General features: G+C 46.5%; 1 protein-coding gene across 11 annotated transcripts in view; it reads left to right on the forward strand.

Annotated features, from left to right (window-relative positions):
* PRRC2B (proline rich coiled-coil 2B) overlaps positions 1-22658 on the forward strand; it is a 76305-nt gene that overhangs the window by 24700 nt on the left and 28947 nt on the right. For 9 of the 11 annotated variants that reach the window (XM_083160895.1, XM_083160903.1, XM_083160899.1 and 6 more), the window contains exons 2-13: positions 1544-1713; positions 4185-4362; positions 6312-6414; positions 11978-12050; positions 13377-13544; positions 15783-16024; positions 17191-17321; positions 19113-19258; positions 19577-19664; positions 20269-20464; positions 20991-21318; positions 22347-22510. In XM_083160895.1, the coding sequence (XP_083017021.1) occupies positions 1599-1713; positions 4185-4362; positions 6312-6414; positions 11978-12050; positions 13377-13544; positions 15783-16024; positions 17191-17321; positions 19113-19258; positions 19577-19664; positions 20269-20464; positions 20991-21318; positions 22347-22510 (1932 nt within the window). In that variant the 5' untranslated portion in view covers positions 1544-1598. The remainder of the gene's footprint in view (positions 1-1543; positions 1714-4184; positions 4363-6311; positions 6415-11977; positions 12051-13376; positions 13545-15782; positions 16025-17190; positions 17322-19112; positions 19259-19576; positions 19665-20268; positions 20465-20990; positions 21319-22346; positions 22511-22658) is intronic. The other 2 variants (XM_083160898.1, XM_083160905.1) reach the window with 1 other exon arrangement.

Below are 22658 nucleotides of genomic sequence, written 5' to 3' on the forward strand. Positions count from 1 at the left end.
CTACATTCTGTAGGTTGGACGTGGAGATTGGAGTGTGTGTGATGCTACATTCTGTAGGTTGGACGTGGAGATTGGAGTGTGTGTGATGCTACATTCTGTAGGTTGGACGTGGAGATTGGAGTGTGTGTGATGCTACATTCTGTAGGTTGGACGTGGAGATTGGAGTCTGTGTGATGCTACATTCTGTAGGTTGGACGTGGAGATTGGAGTCTGTGTGATGCTACATTCTGTAGGTTGGACGTGGAGATTGGAGTGTGTGTGATGCTACATTCTGTAGGTTGGACGTGGAGATTGGAGTCTGTGTGATGCTACATTCTGTAGGTTGGACGTGGAGATTGGAGTCTGTGTGATGCTACATTCTGTAGGTTGGACGTGGAGATTGGAGTCTGTGTGATGCTACATTCTGTAGGTTGGACGTGGAGATTGGAGTGTGTGTGATGCTACATTCTGTAGGTTGGACGTGGAGATTGGAGTCTGTGTGATGCTACATTCTGTAGGCTGGACGTGGAGATTGGAGTGTGTGTGATGCTACATTCTGTAGGTTGGACGTGGAGATTGGAGTGTGTGTGATGCTACATTCTGTAGGTTGGACGTGGAGATTGGAGTGTGTGTGATGCTACATTCTGTAGGTTGGACGTGGAGATTGGAGTGTGTGTGATGCTACATTCTTTAGGTTGGACGTGGAGATTGGAGTGTGTGTGATGCTACATTCTGTAGGTTGGACGTGGAGATTGGAGTGTGTGATGCTACATTCTGTAGGTTGGACGTGGAGATTGGAGTCTGTGTGATGCTACATTCTGTAGGCTGGACGTGGAGATTGGAGTCTGTGTGATGCTACATTCTGTAGGTTGGACGTGGAGATTGGAGTCTGTGTGATGCTACATTCTGTAGGTTGGACGTGGAGATTGGAGTGTGTGTGATGCTACATTCTGTAGGTTGGACGTGGAGATTGGAGTGTGTGTGATGCTACATTCTGTAGGTTGGACGTGGAGATTGGAGTCTGTGTGATGCTACATTCTGTAGGTTGGACGTGGAGATTGGAGTGTGTGTGATGCTACATTCTGTAGGTTGGACGTGGAGATTGGAGTGTGTGTGATGCTACATTCTGTAGGTTGGACGTGGAGATTGGAGTCTGTGTGATGCTACATTCTGTAGGTTGGACGTGGAGATTGGAGTCTGTGTGATGCTACATACTGTAGGTTGGACGTGGAGATTGGAGTGTGTGTGATGCTACATTCTGTAGGTTGGACGTGGAGATTGGAGTCTGTGTGATGCTACATTCTGTAGGCTGGACGTGGAGATTGGAGTGTGTGTGATGCTACATTCTGTAGGCTGGACGTGGAGATTGGAGTGTGTGTGATGCTACATTCTGTAGGTTGGACGTGGAGCGATGCCCTCTCTGCTTTCTGTAGAGATGGATTTTCAGCTGGACTGTTTTATTTAGGGATGTATAGAGGAATACGCACTGTTGGTAATCTGGGGGCGATGGATGAAAATAACCTCCATCTTTATTAATGTGGTTGCGTCTTTCGTCATTCTGCAGGCAGATCGGGAGAGGCGCAGAGAAAAATTTCCCTACTAGATGACATTTCATCGCAATGTCCGATCGTTTGGGGCAGATATCCAAGGGAAAGGATGGGAAAAGCAAGTACTCGTCTCTCAACCTGTTTGACAAGTATAAAGGGAAGTCAATAGAAGCCGTCAGAACCACAGGTAATGTATTATGTATGGGCTCATTTCTGTACATATGTTGCGGTGTTTGCTCTGAGACTGATGATGCTGTTTTTGTTCTCCTGGTTTATTTATTGATTTCTTTTTTGTTTCTTCTCTAAAAGTTTCTCTTGGGTATACTAGACCTGCCTAAAGTGCTGATAGGGGCAGGGTTAGCACCCATCGCAAACCTGGCTCAGACCCCTAAGATTAAATCTGTCTATTATAAGGGCGATCCGAATTTAACCCTTATAACCCGGGTTGTATTACTGGGTGTTCTACCTGGGTTATAAGTTTGGTGCTTTCACACAGCACCTTGACCCGGGTCGTGACATCAGAAGCTCGGCAATAACCTGGGTCACAAGTGAGGTGTGGCTTTCAGTTTGCAAAATGCAGGGTCGCACCGGGACTTTGAAACGTTTCAGTCCCGGTGCGACCCTACATTTTGCTCACTCTGTCCCCTTCAGCGACCCAGCAATATTGCCGGTTTGCTGACCTCGTGCAGGGATGGGGAGGGGAAGGTGGCAGTGCTTGGAGCAGATCAGCCTCCTCAATCATACCCCTTTTACACCAAGGAAAAACCCAGGTTGAACTCAGGTCAGCTTTGGTGTAAAAGGGGTCAACCCAGGTCCAGTAACACTGGTCTCCTACCCAGGTCCTGACCAGGGTTGAACACTGGTTGGACCTGGGTCGTGGGCGGTGTAAATGGTCCCAACCCTGGTTGGGACATCTGGGAAGTGCTGGATGCATTTCCATAGTGCACTGCAGTGGTAAGACAGCAGCCAGGAAGAATACGGGCAGTGCACATGGGACATTCGGTCTGCTGCTGCAGGGGAAGGACCCTGAATACAACTTCTTGAAAAATATTCTACAAAATAAACAAACCAACATTCTTCAATGCTAACTAGTCATGTCTTTTTTAATTTTTATTTTGAATGGACATTTTTAATGTCATCCATAGGGAAAAGCAGGGCTGACCCAGGTTCAGTGTAAACGGCACAAACCTGGGTCCGACCTGGGTCACAGTGCTGTGTAAATGGGGTATGAAGCTGGGTCCAACCCTGGAAACTCCTGTGTTCAAAGACCAGGGTCCGACCAGGGATTTTGGTGTAAAAGGGGGGTATCGGTGTGAACAGGGGAACCGTTCACACTGCACAGTAACCCGGCAATGAACCGATAAGAACTTTTCTTTTTTACCGGTTCATAATGCAGGGTTGCTGGACCCGGTAAAGCCTTTCAGATTGCACCTATTACCGGCAACAAACCGGCAGGAACCTGGTAATTAGGTGCGATCTGAAAGGGGTATGTGTGGCTGCTTTTTTTTTTTTTATTTTGCTGTTATTTTCCTTACTACCTTTTGCCCTCATTACATGGTAACAGTACCCTGTGCTAAGTCAATGGCTGGAATGAAGGCTGTCCCCCTAAGAATTTTTTATTTCAAAGTGGTAGCACAACTTTATTAAGAATGTCGCACTCACATTTCAAGAAATGTTCCTCTACCTCTCCATGTTTCCCTTTCTGTATCGCTGCAGTGATTTTGTTGTAATAGAAGTGATTATACTCTATAGTCAGTAGACACTTGGATTTATGATTCTTCTGGTTTTGTACTCCATACAACCTTGCTGCAGTCACACCAGAAAGCCAGGTCATGTGACAATCTACTATCTTGTGTTTCTATTGATGAAAATGCATCGTTGTCGCATCAGGGCACATGAGAAGACTCTGCTGATTAACGTTATATTACACGTGTATATTTGTGTGCGACTGAGTCTCTGAATTGAGAACAAAGTGCTACAATGTAGCAGACGCACATTAATCAGCCCAGTCTCCTCCTGTGTCCTTGGCATATTGCAAATAAAGCATATTTTCAACAAAAACACCCTACATTTGCAGAGCTGCACGGGACCTGGTGGCTCACTCAGGCCTGGCATATTACGCTGCATGGCATATCGAGGACACATCTGTAATAATGACTACCCCGAATTGGTATCTCTTCCGGTATGGTATAACTTACCGATAGTCGGGATTCCAACAGTCCTTTCTCAGACTTTGGAATACGGATTGTCAGCAGCCCAATGGGAACAAGCGCATTCAAGCCTCTTGCAAGCTCGAGCTCACCACCTATTCCATTCTCCCTCTATGGGGGTCGTGGAAAATAACCCATGTAAGTTGGGGTTCCGATATCTGAGAAACAACCGCCAGAATCCAGACTGTCGGTAAGCCATCAGGCACCCGTAACGGTTAAAAGGTTGACCGTCAACAACTTCACAGTGTAATTCTCATTTAATTTAACGCCATATATCCTGATGTGTCCTTTGTGAGGGCTTGGATAGGAACGTAATGAAGTGCTCATCGTGAATAGGGCTAGCTAAGGTGAAGAAGTCCTTCAGGAGACTATATTCCCAGAATGGGTGTTCTAATGGCAATAGTTGATATTCCGAGTGTTACGTTACCTAAACCCTTCTCTTTCACAGTTATACCTAGACATGGCTTACAGAGTCTTGGGAAAGTTGCCGCTGCCCGGCGTATGCCACCCCCTGCGAACCTGCCAAGCTTGAAATCTGAAAATAAAGGAAACGACCCCAATATAATTATAGTGCCCAAAGACGGAACGGGATGGGCAAACAAACAAGAGCAGCCAGACCAAAAGAGGTGAGCTGAGAATGCATGTCTGCCACCTGGTGGCGAAGCAGGTTCATGACTAGATGTCGGGCAGTAAATGACAACGTAGGATTATATCGGTTTCCTGTCTGGGTACATAGCCCATTTTGTGTCTTTGTTTTAGTGATTGATTGATAACTAAGTGATATTTGAAGCCGTGGATATGCAGGATGTTTTGGGCTTTTTCTAGCGGTTTCATAGTTTACTCCTCCATAGTCTGTCACTGAAGTGAATCCGGTGCCTACTGAGCTTCATTCAGTGATTGGCCCTGGGTGATGCTGCCGTGTCCTCTCTGAAGGGGACATCGGTTCTTCATATCCCCTCCGATTGATGCCTCAATATGAAAACCTTTGAGGTTTGCATTTAATGGCTGCTGGGCGTCTATATGAATAAGCACCCGACAAAGCGCTTCTATTGTTACTCCGTTTGGGCGCCCATTAGTATTAACGCAGGTAAACCAGTCTAAGAATCTCATTGGTTGCTATTGGAAACACCTCCACTTAATCTCATTAGAAGTTTGATATGTTGCTTGCTGATCAGTTGTTGTGCGTTTGTGGCAGATTATTTAGGCTCTAAGGGGCCGATACTATTGTTTTGTGGGCGTCCACCGTTGCTGCTTCCATTAGGCGTACAAGCGCCGTATACACGTCAAGTAGCACAAAGCTGCTAAACCACTGGGATGGTGAAGTATAAGTCTGTTTCATTTTGACCATGTGGAATTCCCGGGATCCCGGGATTGGCTTCCCTAATGTAAAAACCCTGGACAGGTGCGGCTGGGATGATGCAGCCTGGGCAGGTGGATGTCGGGCGATGGTACGGGGGTCCGGGAACAGGCAAATCATGCAGGCAGCCTCGGTGGTTGGGCGGTCTCATGGAGGAGACGGGAGGTCACAGAAGCCAGACAAGGCGGCTATTGTGTGGCCTGCGCAGCGTGACCTCTGACATCGTCACGCTGCGCAAAGCCACAGCACCAGCTCAGACGCTGCCCGGCATTAGACAAAATCCCGGGATTGGCCACCCTAAGCACGATCTCTCTAAGCCAGGGATGGGGAACCTTTGCCCCCCCCCCCCCCCCCTTACTATTGTTGAACTACACATCCCAGCATGCCCTGCTACAAATTTGCTATTTGGCCATGCTAAAACTGTTGCCGGGCATGCTGGGATGTATAGTTCAACAATAGGTGGAGGGGATACGGTCATTATGTTGACATGCATTGGTTCGACCACTGAAGGTCGACAGGCCTTAGGTCGATAACTAAAATAGGTCCGCATGGCTAAGGTTGACACAAGCATTAGGTTGACAATGGGAAGGTCGTCAGTCAAAACGTTGAGTTTTTCATATATATATTTGTTTAGCCGACATGTGCCGACGGGCGATATTTCATGCTCTATCATCCTCTATGGCGTTGTGGGAGAATAAAATAGCGTGCCGAGCGCAGCGAGCGATGCGAGGGGACGCGGTACACTTAGCTGGTGTCCATGTCAACGGTGTCAACAAAACCGTGAAAAACTCATGTCAACCTTTTGACTGTCAACCTAATGCTTGTGACGACCTTTCAACTTTGTCGACCTTAGCCATGTCGACTTATTACAGGTGTAGACATAAGGCCTGTCAATGTATGTAGACCTAAATTGGGTCGATACAATGACCCATACCCAGCTAGGGGTCCAAAGGTTCCTCATCCCGGCTCTACACAATGGATGCATCCGGCTGGGAAACCGCTGCACTGTTCTATCAGTGTCCAGAAGGATTTGTGCTGATAACGGAGTCTTTCAGCCCCCTGTTTGTGTGGCGGCGAGGTGAAGGATAAAGGGCATCGGGATATCAGACTTGTCCGTATGTTATTGCTGAGCCTTCAGAGCCGTTACTGCTATTTATGTCGGCCCATTGTTTTCTTTCTTGGTGTTTCTCACAATTGTTACTTTTTATCTTCCTCTAGTTCCAGTGTAACAGTTCCTCCGCAGCCGGAGTCGCTGCCGCCGCAGGGTTTGCAGAAGTCTGTCTCCAATTTACAGAAACCGAATACAGTGAACAGTCCGGAGGTGAGTGTGTGTGTAACCGAATACAGTGAACAGTCCGGAGGTGAGTGTGTGTGTGTGTGTGTGTGTGTGTGTGACCGAATACAGTGAACAGTCCGGAGGTGAGTGAGTGAGTGTGTGTGTAACCGAATACAGTGAACAGTCCGGAGGTGAGTGTGTGTGTGTGTGTGTGTGTGTGTGTGTGTAACCGAATACAGTGAACAGTCCGGAGGTGAGTGTGTGTGTAACCGAATACAGTGAACAGTCCGGAGGTGGGTGTGTGTGTGTGTGTGTAACCGAATACAGTGAACAGTCCGGAGGTGAGTGTGTGTGTGACCGAATACAGTGAACAGTCCGGAGGTGAGTGTGTGTGTAACCGAATACAGTGAACAGTCCGGAGGTGAGTGTGTGTGTGTGTAACCGAATACAGTGAACAGTCCGGAGGTGGGTGTGTGTGTGTAACCGAATACAGTGAACAGTCCGGAGGTGAGTGTGTGTGTGTGTGTGTGTGTGTGTGTGTGACCGAATACAGTGAACAGTCCGGAGGTGTGTGTGTGTAATCGAATACAGTGAACAGTCCGGAGGTGAGTGTGTGTGTGACCGAATACAGTGAACAGTCCGGAGGTGAGTGTGTGTGTAACCGAATACAGTGAACAGTCCGGAGGTGAGTGTGTGTGTGTGTAACCGAATACAGTGAACAGTCCGGAGGTGGGTGTGTGTGTGTAACCGAATACAGTGAACAGTCCGGAGGTGTGTGTGTGTAATCGAATACAGTGAACAGTCCGGAGGTGAGTGTGTGTGTGTGTAACCGAATACAGTGAACAGTCCGGAGGTGAGTGTGTGTGTGTAACCGAATACAGTGAACAGTCCGGAGGTGAGTGTGTGTGTGTGTAACCGAATACAGTGAACAGTCCGGAGGTGGGTGTGTGTGTGTAACCGAATACAGTGAACAGTCCGGAGGTGAGTGTGTGTGTGTGACCGAATACAGTGAACAGTCCGGAGGTGTGTGTGTGTAATCGAATACAGTGAACAGTCCGGAGGTGAGTGTGTGTGTGTGTAACCGAATACAGTGAACAGTCCGGAGGTGAGTGTGTGTAACCGAATACAGTGAACAGTCCGGAGGTGGGTGTGTGTGTAACCGAATACAGTGAACAGTCCGGAGGTGAGTGTGTGTGTGTGTAACCGAATACAGTGAACAGTCCGGAGGTGAGTGTGAGTGTGTGTGTGTAACCGAATACAGTGAACAGTCCGGAGGTGAGTGTGAGTGTGTGTGTGTAACCGAATACAGTGAACAGTCCGGAGGTGAGTGTGTGTGTAACCGAATACAGTGAACAGTCCGGAGGTGAGTGTGTGTGTGTAACCGAATACAGTGAACAGTCCGGAGGTGAGTGTGTGTGTGTGTAACTGAATACCGTGAACAGTCCGGAGGTGAGTGTGTGTGTAACCGAATACAGTGAACAGTCCGGAGGTGAGTGTGTGTGTGTGTGTAACCGAATACAGTGAACAGTCCGGAGGTGAGTGTGTGTGTGTAACCGAATACAGTGAACAGTCCGGAGGTGAGTGTGTGTGTGTAACCGAATACAGTGAACAGTCCGGAGGTGGGTGTGTGTGTAACCGAATACAGTGAACAGTCCGGAGGTGAGTGTGTGTGTGTGTAACCGAATACAGTGAACAGTCCGGAGGTGAGTGTGTGTGTGTGTGTGTAACCGAATACAGTGAACAGTCCGGAGGTGAGTGTGTGTGTAACCGAATACAGTGAACAGTCCGGAGGTGAGTGTGTGTGTGTGTAACCGAATACAGTGAACAGTCCGGAGGTGAGTGTGTGTGTGTGTGTGTGTGTGTGTGTAACTGAATACCGTGAACAGTCCGGAGGTGAGTGTGTGTGTAACCGAATACAGTGAACAGTCCGGAGGTGAGTGTGTGTGTGTAACCGAATACAGTGAACAGTCCGGAGGTGAGTGTGTGTGTGTAACCGAATACAGTGAACAGTCCGGAGGTGAGTGTGTGTGTGTAACTGAATACAGTGAACAGTCCGGAGGTGAGTGTGTGTGTGTGTGTAACCGAATACAGTGAACAGTCCGGAGGTGAGTGTGTGTGTGTAACTGAATACAGTGAACAGTCCGGAGGTGAGTGTGTGTGTGTAACCGAATACAGTGAACAGTCCGGAGGTGAGTGTGTGAGTAACCGAATACAGTGAACAGTCCGGAGGTAAGTGTGTGTGTGTGACCGAATACAGTGAACAGTCCGGAGGTGAGTGTGTGTGTGTGTAACCGAATACAGTGAACAGTCCGGAGGTGAGAGTGTGTGTAACCGAATACAGTGAACAGTCCGGAGGTGAGTGTGTGTGTGTAACCGAATACAGTGAACAGTCCAGAGGTGAGTGTGTGTGTAACCGAATACAGTGAACAGTCCGGAGGTGAGTGTGTGTGTGTGTGTAACCGAATACAGTGAACAGTCCGGAGGTGAGTGTGTGTGTGTGTGTGTAACTGAATACAGTGAACAGTCCGGAGGTGAGCGTGTGTGTGTAACCGAATACAGTGAACAGTCCGGAGGTGAGTGTGTGTGTGTAACCGAATACAGTGAACAGTCCGGAGGTGAGTGTGTGTGTGTGTAACCGAATACAGTGAACAGTCCGGAGGTGAGTGTGTGTGTGTGTGTGTGTGTGTAACCGAATACAGTGAACAGTCCGGAGGTGAGTGTGTGAGTGTGTAACCGAATACAGTGAACAGTCCGGAGGTGAGAGTGTGTGTAACCGAATACAGTGAACAGTCCGGAGGTGAGTGTGTGTGTGTAACCGAATACAGTGAACAGTCCGGAGGTGGGTGTGTGTGTAACCGAATACAGTGAACAGTCCGGAGGTGAGTGTGTGTGTGTGTAACCGAATACAGTGAACAGTCCGGAGGTGAGTGTGTGTGTGTGTGTAACCGAATACAGTGAACAGTCCGGAGGTGAGTGTGTGTGTAACCGAATACAGTGAACAGTCCGGAGGTGAGTGTGTGTGTAACCGAATACAGTGAACAGTCCGGAGGTGAGTGTGTGTGTGTGTAACCGAATACAGTGAACAGTCCGGAGGTGAGTGTGTGTGTGTGTGTAACTGAATACCGTGAACAGTCCGGAGGTGAGTGTGTGTGTAACCGAATACAGTGAACAGTCCGGAGGTGAGTGTGTGTGTGTAACCGAATACAGTGAACAGTCCGGAGGTGAGTGTGTGTGTGTAACCGAATACAGTGAACAGTCCGGAGGTGAGTGTGTGTGTGTAACTGAATACAGTGAACAGTCCGGAGGTGAGTGTGTGTGTGTGTAACCGAATACAGTGAACAGTCCGGAGGTGAGTGTGTGTGTGTAACTGAATACAGTGAACAGTCCGGAGGTGAGTGTGTGTGTGTAACCGAATACAGTGAACAGTCCGGAGGTGAGTGTGTGAGTAACCGAATACAGTGAACAGTCCGGAGGTAAGTGTGTGTGTGTGACCGAATACAGTGAACAGTCCGGAGGTGAGTGTGTGTGTGTGTGTAACCGAATACAGTGAACAGTCCGGAGGTGAGAGTGTGTGTAACCGAATACAGTGAACAGTCCGGAGGTGAGTGTGTGTGTGTAACCGAATACAGTGAACACAGTCCGGAGGTGTGTGTGTGTGTGTGTGTGTAACCGAATACAGTGAACAGTCCGGAGGTGAGTGTGTGTGTGTAACCGAATACAGTGAACAGTCCAGAGGTGAGTGTGTGTGTAACCGAATACAGTGAACAGTCCGGAGGTGAGTGTGTGTGTGTGTGTAACCGAATACAGTGAACAGTCCGGAGGTGAGTGTGTGTGTGTGTAACTGAATACAGTGAACAGTCCGGAGGTGAGTGTATGTGTAACCGAATACAGTGAACAGTCCGGAGGTGAGTGTGTGTGTAACCGAATACAGTGAACAGTCCGGAGGTGAGTGTGTGTGTGCAACCGAATACAGTGAACAGTCCGGAGGTGAGTGTGTGTGTGTAACTGAATACAGTGAACAGTCCGGAGGTGAGCGTGTGTGTGTAACCGAATACAGTGAACAGTCCGGAGGTGAGTGTGTGTGTGTAACCGAATACAGTGAACAGTCCGGAGGTGAGTGTGTGTGTGCAACCGAATACAGTGAACAGTCCGGAGGTGAGTGTGTGTGTGTAACTGAATACAGTGAACAGTCCGGAGGTGAGTGTGTGTGTGTAACCGAATACAGTGAACAGTCCGGAGGTGAGTGTGTGTGTGTGTGTGTGTGTGTGTGACCGACCGAATACAGTGAACAGTCCGGAGGTGAGTGTGTGTGTGTGTAACCGAATACAGTGAACAGTCCGGAGGTGAGAGTGTGTGTAACCGAATACAGTGAACAGTCCGGAGGTGAGTGTGTGTGTAACCGAATACAGTGAACAGTCCGGAGGTGTGTGTGTGTGTAACCGAATACAGTGAACAGTCCGGAGGTGAGTGTGTGTGTGTAACCTAAAACAGTGAACAGTCCGGAGGTAAGTGTGTGTGTAACCGAATACAGTGAACAGTCCGGAGGTGAGTGTGTGTGTGTAACCGAATACAGTGAACAGTCCGGAGGTGTGTGTGTGTGTGTGTAACCGAATACAGTGAACAGTCCGGAGGTGAGTGTGTGTGTGTAACCGAATACAGTGAACAGTCCGGAGGTGAGTGTGTGTGTAACCGAATACAGTGAACAGTCCGGAGGTGAGTGTGTGTGTGTGTGTGTAACCGAATACAGTGAACAGTCCGGAGGTGAGTGTGTGTGTGTGTAACTGAATACAGTGAACAGTCCGGAGGTGAGTGTGTGTGTGTGTGTAACCGAATACAGTGAACAGTCCGGAGGTGAGTGTGTGTGTAACCGAATACAGTGAACAGTCCGGAGGTGAGTGTGTGTGTGCAACCGAATACAGTGAACAGTCCGGAGGTGAGTGTGTGTGTAACTGAATACAGTGAACAGTCCGGAGGTGAGCGTGTGTGTGTAACTGAATACAGTGAACAGTCCGGAGGTGAGTGTGTGTGTGTAACCGAATACAGTGAACAGTCCGGAGGTGAGTGTGTGTGTGTAACCGAATACAGTGAACAGTCCGGAGGTGAGTGTGTGTGACCGACCGAATACAGTGAACAGTCCGGAGGTGAGTGTGTGTGTGTGTAACCGAATACAGTGAACAGTCCGGAGGTGAGAGTGTGTGTAACCGAATACAGTGAACAGTCCGGAGGTGAGTGTGTGTGTAACCGAATACAGTGAACAGTCCGGAGGTGTGTGTGTGTGTGTGTGTAACCGAATACAGTGAACAGTCCGGAGGTGAGTGTGTGTGTGTAACCTAAAACGGTGAACAGTCCGGAGGTAAGTGTGTGTGTAACCGAATACAGTGAACAGTCCGGAGGTGAGTGTGTGTGTGAGAGATGGGGGATGTGACATGTCGGTGGGGAACTTGAATAGAGTTTGGGTTCTCATGTAGCATGAAACGTGCTTGTGGCTGTGCAACTAGATTGTAAGCTCCACTGTACCAGGAACTGCTTTATCTGATTATAGCAATGGCGTGTACAGTGGTGCAGAATATATTTTCATTATGTTAAGATATCATTTTTTTTTTTGCAGATTATAAATTTAGTGCCAGGTGGTCCAAAGTCATGGGCTCAGCTGAACGGAAAGCCAGCAGGACAAGAAGGTGGTAAGCATTGCTGTCAGTGTTGTGTCTTCAGCGACATCTTGCTTTTACTGTACCTATTATAATCACCATTGTCCGGAGACCTAGGCAATTAACCCAGAGGGAGATGTAGCCAATAGAGATCTTGAAAACATGTCCTGCTTCACTGATTCATCATTATTGAATTGAAGCAAAGCTAGTGAGGATGTTCACTTTGCCTTACCCAGCGTTTGCGCCAGTCAAATGTTCCTGGTGGCACCCAGTGCATTGGCTGCATATTCCATGATCCTGTGCGAGTGTTGTATAAGTGCCGGAACAGCAGCTGTCTAGGTTTAGCTGCGTTGGTCCATAGTGCCACTGTCATTATGATTGCAATTTTAACCGCGCAAGTTCTGTGTTGCCGTAATCATGTTCCAATGCAGGGAAGTAGCTACTGCAACACATACTGTAACATGCACAGTAACCGGAGATACAGCTAACACACCATCATTATCCCTATAATGTAGGAAAAGGTCCGTACAAGGTTCTGTCTGCACAAACTGGGGTATTTCTGCAGGATAACTCTGACTTGTATCTTTGTATCTGTGGGGTTCCTGTAAAGCGATGGCTTTCCTGCTAGATGTCTCATGTTACATTAACACACAGAGTTCCGATGGGTTTTATCGCCTCTCATTCTGCCGTCATTGTGGCCCATTTCCTTACATCATATCCTCCTAAATTCTAGTGCTGGCATAATCCAGCAACGTATTAGTAGTCTCTGTCCTATCTGGGGGACACTACCAACAACTGAGTGTAGTTAGCACACATCAAGGTGTTTGTAGCAGAACTCTACGTCCCATCAGCATTTTTCCACCAGTCGAAGATCTGTTTTGGCTTAATGTATCCATGAAGTGGGCTTTATTCCAGCTGGCAGAGGTGCCCATGGGATGCAGAGGTGCCCATGGGATGCAGAGGAGTCGGTCTTGGCTATATACAAGTTAAGGGGTGTTCAGATGGTTGATTAGAATCGAACAGAGAGCAGTACGCATTTGATCTGGACTATATAGTCTTGCTTGCACAGTCTATTTTTCCTATTAGATGCCACGCAACGGCATCGAATGCAGCAGAAAACCGTTCAATGTCCCTTTTGAATTTGCTTATATAAACAAAAATCGAATAGAGAAAAAGACCAAACAGTGTGTGTACTGGGCATTAGTTTCATGTGCCTGTACCTCAGTGCCCTCTCCACTCCTTGGTTGGCAGCGGTGGTTACCGGATATCCTCTTATTATTCCGTCCCGCATATGTGGAATGTGCCTTATACCCAGACTGGCTCCTCATAACATCTGGGTCTTTGTTCTCATCTCTGCAGGTTCAAGGGGCTCAAACCGACTGTTGTCCTTCTCTCCCGAGGAATTTCCAACACTGAAAGCAGCTGGCGAGCAAGACAAGGCTGGCAAAGAAAAGAGCGTCTTAGATCCGTCGTATGGGCCAGGACCAAGCCTCCGCCCCCAGAGTAAGCCCCTCGCCCTGCTTCCCGGTAACCGCTCTGAACGTTTTATTGTCAGTCCTCCCCTTACATACGTTTCGCTTTGCGTCCTTAGTTCTTGATACTTGTGTATGTGGAAATACTTTAAAATGGTTTCTGTAAAAAAAAAAACTAAACCATGGAGCACTTCAATTGTGGGCAAAGGGTGTGAATTGCGGTTGCTGTGGTGTTTAAATGCAGACATCCGCAGCCAGACTTGAACCCTTCACCCGGGCCAGTTCACACCCTGATTTGTACATGGTAGCCTATGAGAGCATACACGTTTGAGTTGGCGTCTGCTGCCGTAAATGCTGTTGCACATATATACGACAGGTCTTCTAATGTTCAGCCTACATTGAATTCCTCCAAACATTTGTACCAAGATAAAATGCAATCGGGTGTATTAATAGATTCTTAAAACTGGTCTTAAGTTAGGTACACAACTTTAGCACATGGGAACGCACCAAATACATACATATGGCAGAAATGATATCGCACAAGGACTGTCCCCTTCAATTGCTGGTTTCTGTTTTGTGTTCTTGTATTAGCTTACAGAACCCTTCTGGCAGCAGGAATAGTTATTAGAGGTCACAAAGCAGGGTTTTTAATGTGTTCATTCCTAGACAAAGACCTGTGTGTTATTTCCAGTTTGTAAAAAATTGTATTTCTGTAAACAATTAAAATAGTAGCACATAGCAAATCACTGGCAAAAAGTTTTTATTTTTTTTTCTGTACGTTTTGCCATGCTGATCAGTAAATGCAGCATATTTTCTTATCTTTTTGGGAAATGTGGGTTTCTCTGCGATTATAATTACATTTTATTTATAAGGCTCTACACGTGTTTCGCAGCGCAGTACAGAGGGCATACAATAGAACAGTACAGGGAGACAGGACTTAACATTGCAGTAAATAAAATAACAAAATCGAGTACAAGTAACATAGAGCACCACAATACAATATACAAATACAGCTTAGATGTAATAGCAGGACAGAGCTGTAAGTGAGATGTGAGAAGAGGGCCCTGCTCTTAGAGGTTAGAATGTTTTCTAATAGTGTGCATTCCTCCCAAGTCTCCAGTCATTGTCATGTTGATGGTAATGTGCTACTGGTTTATGTCTTAAGGTCCATATACACTGAGCTTGTTTGCCTAGTGTGTATGGACAGCGATGATGGGGAAAATGACTGGTCTGAAAATCGCACAGTGCATGCACACTGACCGATATTGGCCCTTCTGATCAATATTCCCGGGCGTGGACAACCTCCAATAACAGGACGCTATGGAAAGGGGATGCGGTCATTTGGTCTACTGCATTATGGTAGAAAGTCATTAGGTCGAATCCATTAGGTCGACATGCTAAAAGGTCGACATGACTCTAGGTCGACATGGGAAAAGGTCGACATGATTCTAGTTCGAAAGGTCATTAGTTCGACAGGTCATTAGTTCGACAAGGTCATTAGTTCGACATTGTCTATGTCGACATTCAGAAGGTCGACATGGAGCTTTTCACTGTTTTTTGAGCCAACATGTGCCGACAGGCGGTATTTCATGCCCTACCATCCACTAGGGCGTGGTGGGAGAATAAAATAGTGTGCCGAGCGTAGCGAGGCACCGTGCCCGACGCATAGCGAGCGCAGCGAGCGATGCGAGGGGATGCAGTGCACTTTAAACTGTGTCCATGTCGACTGTGTTGACATTCAGGTAAAAAAACAGTGAAAAACCCCATGTCGACCTTGTGAATGTCGACATAGACGATGTCGAACTAATGACCTTGTCAAACTAATGACCTGTCGAACTAATGACCTTTCGACCTAGAATCATGTCGACCTTTTCCCATGTCGACCTAGAATCATGTCGACCTTTTAGCATGTCGACCTAATGGATTCGACCTAATGACTTTCTACCATAATGCAATAGACCAAATGATCCCAACCCTATGGAAAGCCGCCCACCCTGTTGCTCATCTGTTGGTAGTAGGAGCATAGGAGCGGCGGCCATCAGTGATAATTCGGGAGTGCTCATCGCTGCCCCTACACACACGGCAGCTCAAATGATATCTAGCCTGTGGGGGATTGGTTGGATACTGGATGCTAGTTATTCCTATTGACTAAATGCAGCGGGAAGCGAAAGAGCAGTAAATCCTGTCTGATGCTAATATGGTTGGTTGTAAACCTGCAGTCAGTACATTTAGTTTGGCTTATTTGAGAAGGTGGCGAATTCTTACCCTCCTCTTATCTTCTTCTTGTTTTCAGATGTCACCAGTTGGAGGGAGGGCGGTGGGAGAAGCATCTCAGGTGGCATATCTCCGACCGTTTCTCCTACTGAGCCGGGCATAAAATCCGCCATCCCTGGAGATGGGGCCCCCTCCACAGCGCAAGCTACCGATTCGAAAGAGCTTTCGCTACGCCCAGCTCAGCCCAACAGAAAAGGGGCTTCACAGTTCGCGGGGAACGCATATCACCCGCCTACTTACCACGATATGCTGCCAGCATTTGTAAGTGTGCCGGTCTTACTGTGTACACATGAATTTGACGCAATTAATGTTCTTGAAAGATAACTCGACCTATGAAGTAGCTTCACATGACCACTGGGTTGATAGGAAGATACTGTGTGTTTCCTTACACCACTTATCATGTTGTTCTCCTTTAGCCACCAAGAATTACACAGGCATGACCAAACTATGGTCCTCCAGCTGTTGTGAAACTACAAGTCCCATCATGCCTTGCCATTTTTTCTATTCAGGAATGCTAAAGCTATGGCAAGGCATGCTGGGATGTGTAGTTCAACACAGGCATGCTGGAGCATCACAAATGTGTGCTATGAGCTATTGACTTCTATGTTGCTATCAGGTGCATACTGGGATTTTCAGCGGTGTAGCAACATCATCAGGTGGTAACAGTTTTTGTTATCCTGGGAATAGTCCTTGTTCTTCTCTGTTAATGATTGTGAGAAGTCGGCTGCGACGTTAGTTACGTATCTGTGTGTAGGCACCAATGCGAAGGTTAACAGTCAAAAGGTTGAGTTTTTCACTTTTTTGTCCCGAATGTCATAATCGTAGAGATGGACACTGTCAGTGTACCGCGTCCCCTTGCTCACTGCGCTCGCCATGCTTCGGGCACTTGTACTTGGCACACTACTTTTATTCTCCCACCTCGCCGTAGTGGATGGCAGGACATGAAATATCGCCTGTTGGCACTTGTCTGCAAAACATAAAAACATGTCGACCGATCCATTATCGTACTAAGCCGCGTCGACCTAATGACGCACAAAATCAGACCTGTATTAAAGAGGCAACTTGGATGGAGAACATCTCTTTATTTTACAACAACAGATATTCAGTTTCTGTTTTAATACCGTGTTCTCCAGTGCACATAAATAATGGTTCTTATCGCTGTAATCAGAAGTGACCAGAATGGTAAAACCGTGTTAGCGATGGTGTACTTGGGCTAATTCTGATATCTGTATACCCCCAGCACCACAACAATCTAAAGTAACCAAAGGTTGGAGTTAATGTAAAATCTGCGTGGATCACGTTAACACTATAAATGCCGCTTTGCCATTTGGAAGGATTTCTCCGTTCAGTGATAAATCTGCGCAATCCTCTGGCTATAGAACGTTATACTGTTCTCTAATTATTTTTGTATTGGGGTTTGTTCTCAGATGTGCTCTCAGCATTCATCGGAACCCACTGGGACATCGGACCGAGCTTCTTTCCCCGTCCTCAACACTTCCCAATCTCGCCCTGAGCCCCGTGTACCATTCAGACAATACAATATAAACCATCATGAAGGGTGAGTGTGTACGGAGTGTTCATTTGCTGTCTTACGGGTTTCTATAACCTGCATTGCTGTGCTTCTGTTTGCCTTTTGAGAAAATTAATTTGGTAAAATTAGGCTGGGGACCCAAGTGGTGTGTGTGTGTGTGTGTGTGTGTGTGTGTGTATGTGTGTGTGCTGCTACATTATTTTCTTCTTTATACCCCTCATTCTGTTAAATACACAGTGTAATATATATTATAACTGCAGATGTTATAGCAGACCGGAGGATGTGCTGCTAATGTTAATATTCAAGTGATTCTCAGTGTATTGCATGTGTGGTGACCACACTGTAATGTGAATGCACAAGCTACATCACAGCACGGACGTCACTAATCACAGGCGTGCCTGTACAGTGGTGAAGGTACCTTCTGTGTTTGAGCATGTGTGAGAGAGACATGTACTTTCACTCTCTGCCAGCAGATGGCAGTGTTATGGAGACTCACGGACATTAGACATACTGTATATATAGATTATATGGCTAACTACTCGTACCAATAGAGGCCACTCAAAGTGAAAGCGATTTTTGCAGAGACACCGATCTGTTTCAAACTTGCTGGATACAGAGAGAGGGAGCTGTGAAGACAGAGATTGGAGGGAGGAGCAGATCTGGGGGTGATGTGGAGAGTTTGTGGGCTATAAATTGTTACGGCTCAAAGTGAAAGTACAAACTGTCACAGCTCAAAGTACATTGCAGAAGCCGTTATTTTGATGGGCTTTTTAACCAGACACCGGTGTAATAAACCATTGGTTCCCCTTTATAGAGCCAATCACTGCATTTTCCCAATTCTCAATGTGTGATGTGGATGAAATAATCTACAGGATCACCAATTTAACATATAAAAATACCTAATGTAGTGTATGGCGGGAGATGTATTCAATGTGATCAATTTAGCCACCTGTAACTAAGAGGATATTGAGATTGTCTGAGCAAATTAGGTAGTTACACCACTGCCTGTAACAGAACAGCGGTGCACATCTGCAGTTCAGTCCTGTAACAGAACAGCGGTGCACATCTGCAGTTCAGTCCTGTAACAGAACAGCGGTGCACATCTGCAGTTCAGTCCTGTAACAGAACAGCTGTGCACATCTGCAGTTCAGTCCTGTAACAGAACAGCGGTGCACATCTGCAGTTCAGTCCTGCAACAGAACAGCGGTGCACATCTGCAGTTCAGTTCGGTAACAGAACAGCTGTGCACATCTGCAGTTCAGTCCTGTAACAGAACAGCGGTGCACATCTGCAGTTCAGTCCTGTAACAGAACAGCGGTGCACATCTGCAGTTCAGTCCTACAAATCCTGTGATTGAAATCCTGTCTGGGTTGGTTAGAAATGTTTTGAACGGATTCTGTAGTAAATAGTGAATACAGGTAATAAGAATAGGTGAGCAACATTTTGTAAACACATCTTTATTTACTTTCACTTCTGATTTTGGTTGATTGTTTTAGTTATCTTGCCAATTATAATTTTATAGAATAAGTACATTACATTGTAAAAACTATTCCAGAGAATACTTTTCTGCAGTAAGAATTCTTTCTCTTCCAATCCTTTTGGAAACGTTGTATGCATTTTCATTTTCTGATATTAGACACACACACCTTTTTTTAGATTACAAGGGGTTGATACACTCTCCACTTGAAATTAAATAATTTATACAAATTGCAGTGCAGCGTTGCCTTTCTCTTTTTTTTTTTTTTTTGAAACTATGATATTTGAAGTTTCCTTTGAAGCGCTAATACAAATGTTTTTCTTGTTCGCGCTGACACACAGAAAAGAGAACCGGCCTAACGGCAACTTCCGACCGGTACGTCCACAACGCCCCCAACAAGAGAAAGCTCCAAGGGCCACCATCATTAATGCGGAAGATCTTAAAGAATTGGATGACCTGGATAATGATGCCGAAGACGGCTGGGCAGGTACGTGGTAAATACAACTCCTGCCTAGCTTCAAAACTGGGGGCGATGGCAGCTTCTCAGCTTATATGCTGGACACGCAGCAGACTCCGCCTCTCTGATTTACCTTCAGCAATTGTAGGAGGCTGGATATGTAATTAAAAAACTCGTCCTAGACAGTCAGTGTCCCCCATACACTGATATCACTAGGGGTCATTGTCTGTGTCTAAGCACAGGGATAGGTGATCATATATGCAGGAGACTGGTCCTTGCCCTGTTCTGTGTTCGTGTTTCAGTTACCAGATCTGTTCCTTGCCTGATCTGTGCTCCCTCTGATCACAGGCATTCATGATGAAGTAGATTATTCGGAGAAGTTGAAATTCAGTGAAGATGAAGAAGACGAAGAAGTTGCTAAAGATAGAAGCAAATGGTAAGGCTAGGTTTTTATAAGGACTTGTATAGGCACTGGGGCAGTGTGCCGTTATACCCATCGCTTACTCCTAAATAAGGAGGCTGGTTAACAAGCTGATCTTATACTCTAGGACAGTGGTCCTCAAACTCTGTCCCCAGCGGTTCACATTTTCCAGGACACCCAGTAGTTGCACAGGTGTAGTCATTATACACTGACACCTTTTTAAAAGACCTACAGGTAAAGATCATTATTTAATTTGTGATTCTGTGAGGAGACCCGTGTGTGGTGTCCCGAGGATCGAGTTTGAGAGCCTGGGCACTAGGAACATCAGTAAAGCTTCAGTAGTTCATTGTATGGCTGTTTTATTGCCTACGCAGTAGGGGCCTCATCTGTGTGTAGCTGACTTGGAAGTTTTACATGGTACTGAATTTGCAGAATATTTAGAATAAAATCCTCTCTGATCGTGTCATCCTTGGAATGAAGCATTTAAAGGTTATGGACGGTAAAACTGTTAAATGCTCACTGGTGTAAGCATGGAACCCGGGTTTGAGGACGTTTGCTACAGATTGCACATATGGTGTTCTGATAGCTGGCCGTGAATGATGCTGTGCGTTCTTTTCAGGAATGGCTGGGATTGTAGAAGGCAGCGTCAGGTTTCCTTTAACTCCACTGACAGCGCAGACGCGAAGCATCCTGCTGAGGACGGGAAAGTTTGGATCGATCCAGCGTCCCATTCTCGCCCTGTCAGGAGGACTCCGGAGCCTGTGCAACAAGCAACTCGTAAACCAAACAGCTGGGCTGCCGTGGCCGAGCACTCGGTATGATTCAAGCATGTTTAATTGATCGCTGGACTCCAATGATTGTTTTCATTGGCATCCCTGGGACGTATCACCATACCTGTGATAGTGGGTTTTTTGTACGTAAGGCTTCCCCATAGTTACGTTTCTGGAAACTGACCCACCGCTTTATTTAACATTGAGTATTAACCTGAAAACAACAGGTGGTTATTCTCCTTCTTAAGGGACATACACACGTAGCGATGTGGGTAGATGAGTGTTCTGAAGGATGTTAGATCGCTCAGCACACAGCGATGTGCCAGGGTTCCGTTGCTTTGATTATTTACTAATAAAGCTTAACTTAATTACAGTGCTTCTTATTTGACCTTTTACGTGTTTCCGGTGTTTGACGTAGCTACTTGGTTTATTCTCTTCTGCTAGTAGATGACCATGTGTGTATCTGTCAATGATAAAGATTCAGAGCATTTTTCTTTTGTTTATCTTGGTTGCTAGCAGTATTTGCTTGTGCCCTTTACAAGCAATAATTCCAGAATGTTTCTCCTTTCAGAAGCCTCCTCCCACTGCGGTCTTGCGGCAGCAGTCTTTGGAAGAGAAGGAAGAGAAGCTGCCTCCGCGGCAGAAGTTTGTACCATCTGAAATATCTGAAGCAGTTGAGAGAGCTCGTAAACGCCGTGAAGAGGAAGAGCGCCGGGCTCGGGAAGAACGTCTCGCTGCCTGTGCTGCAAAATTGAAACTGCTCGACCAAAAGACCAAACAGGCTTCTAAATCCGGTAGTGAGACCCCGAAACGCTTGGAAAATAAGGAGAACGAGGATCCCAGGTCTCCAGTTTCAGACCGGAGCGGCACTCAGGAAAACGCACCAAACTTCCGAAGAGGTACGGATTCTTGATCAGTAGGCAATAGCGCCTGCCTGTGGGTGTGCGTGCGTGCGCACACCTGTACCCACACAGACTGCTAGTTTTGGCCTTTATTTCACCCACCACGTAAATCGTCTTGATAATCTGCGGTGTAGTTGTTTTTTAGTAATCTGCCAGTTTTAGACTCCGCGTATTCTTTTGCTTCTGTTACTTACTAGCTAATTGGGACAAAGAAGATTACATTTTACTGAGCACTTGATACGTTTTTAAAAACGACGGCCAGCGCTTGTAATTCCACAATGGTCATCTGGAGCCTGCCATGCACTGCGGAGCCAAAGGACAGGAAATATTCCAAAATTACATTGAGTGTACAGATGGTCTTTAATTACTACCTCGGTCAAACAGAAATTAGAAATAGAATGAAGATGCTGACATTTGCGGCATCACCTTTGGTTTGTGGTTTAGAGAGGTTTTAATCCTATTCCACAACCCAATACATAGGGCTGTTATAAGGAGATTTACAGTTTTGTATCTTGTATACCCCTTTCATATTGCACAAATAACACGGGTCGATCCCAGACAGCAGATAATCATTGTGAGTATTTAGTTACTATGGAAATGATTTTACTGTCCCTTTAGTCTCCCGTTGGCTCAGGTTAAGAACCCAATCTTGTCAGCACACGTTTCAACTTTAGTTCTCCTTTTAAAACCTAATTCAGTTTCCAGATATTTTGTGGCAGACGGCAGCTGAGCAGTTCAGGAACAGATTATTATCTGTTATCTCTCTCTCTCTCTCTGCTAAACTGGGTATGCATATTGTTGGCAAGCTCATTCAGGTGCTTCGTTACTTTCAGCTCAGTCGCCCACTTGTTTAGGCCGTTAGTGTTGTGCATCTCTCATTACACCCAGTGCTGCAATGGGAGCGGACACAAATTGGTCATCCGTGCCAGGGTCCGCTGCTGTCGGACATACGTATTCCATGGGTTGCATGCAGTTTAGTCTCCTGCTTGAAGTAATCTGCTTTGTATTCTCTCTTTTGTCTTCAGAGTACTCTCAGGAAACTCCATCTGATTATTTAGAAGAGGAGGTTCCTGTAGTGACCAGAGAGGAGGTCAGCAGTGAGGACGAATGTACAGAGCCCACTTCTCCAGCCCAGGACTTCGGCAAGCACCAGAAACTCATTCCACCCAGATTTCAGAGGCAGCAGCAGGTAACAGGAACCACTGGGATTGGCCCATTTCTGTTCTCTTCCTGTATCATAGTAGCTGTGGAAGCTGTATTGCTACTATTGTAGCTTAATGCAGAATCATTTGTATAATGGGGCAGTAGGCATTCGGCCTGTATGGGAAGAGGGGTCG

This window comes from Crinia signifera, chromosome 9 (genome assembly GCF_055691185.1).
Source record: "Crinia signifera chromosome 9, ASM5569118v1, whole genome shotgun sequence".
Lineage (NCBI taxonomy): Eukaryota > Metazoa > Chordata > Amphibia > Anura > Myobatrachidae > Crinia > Crinia signifera.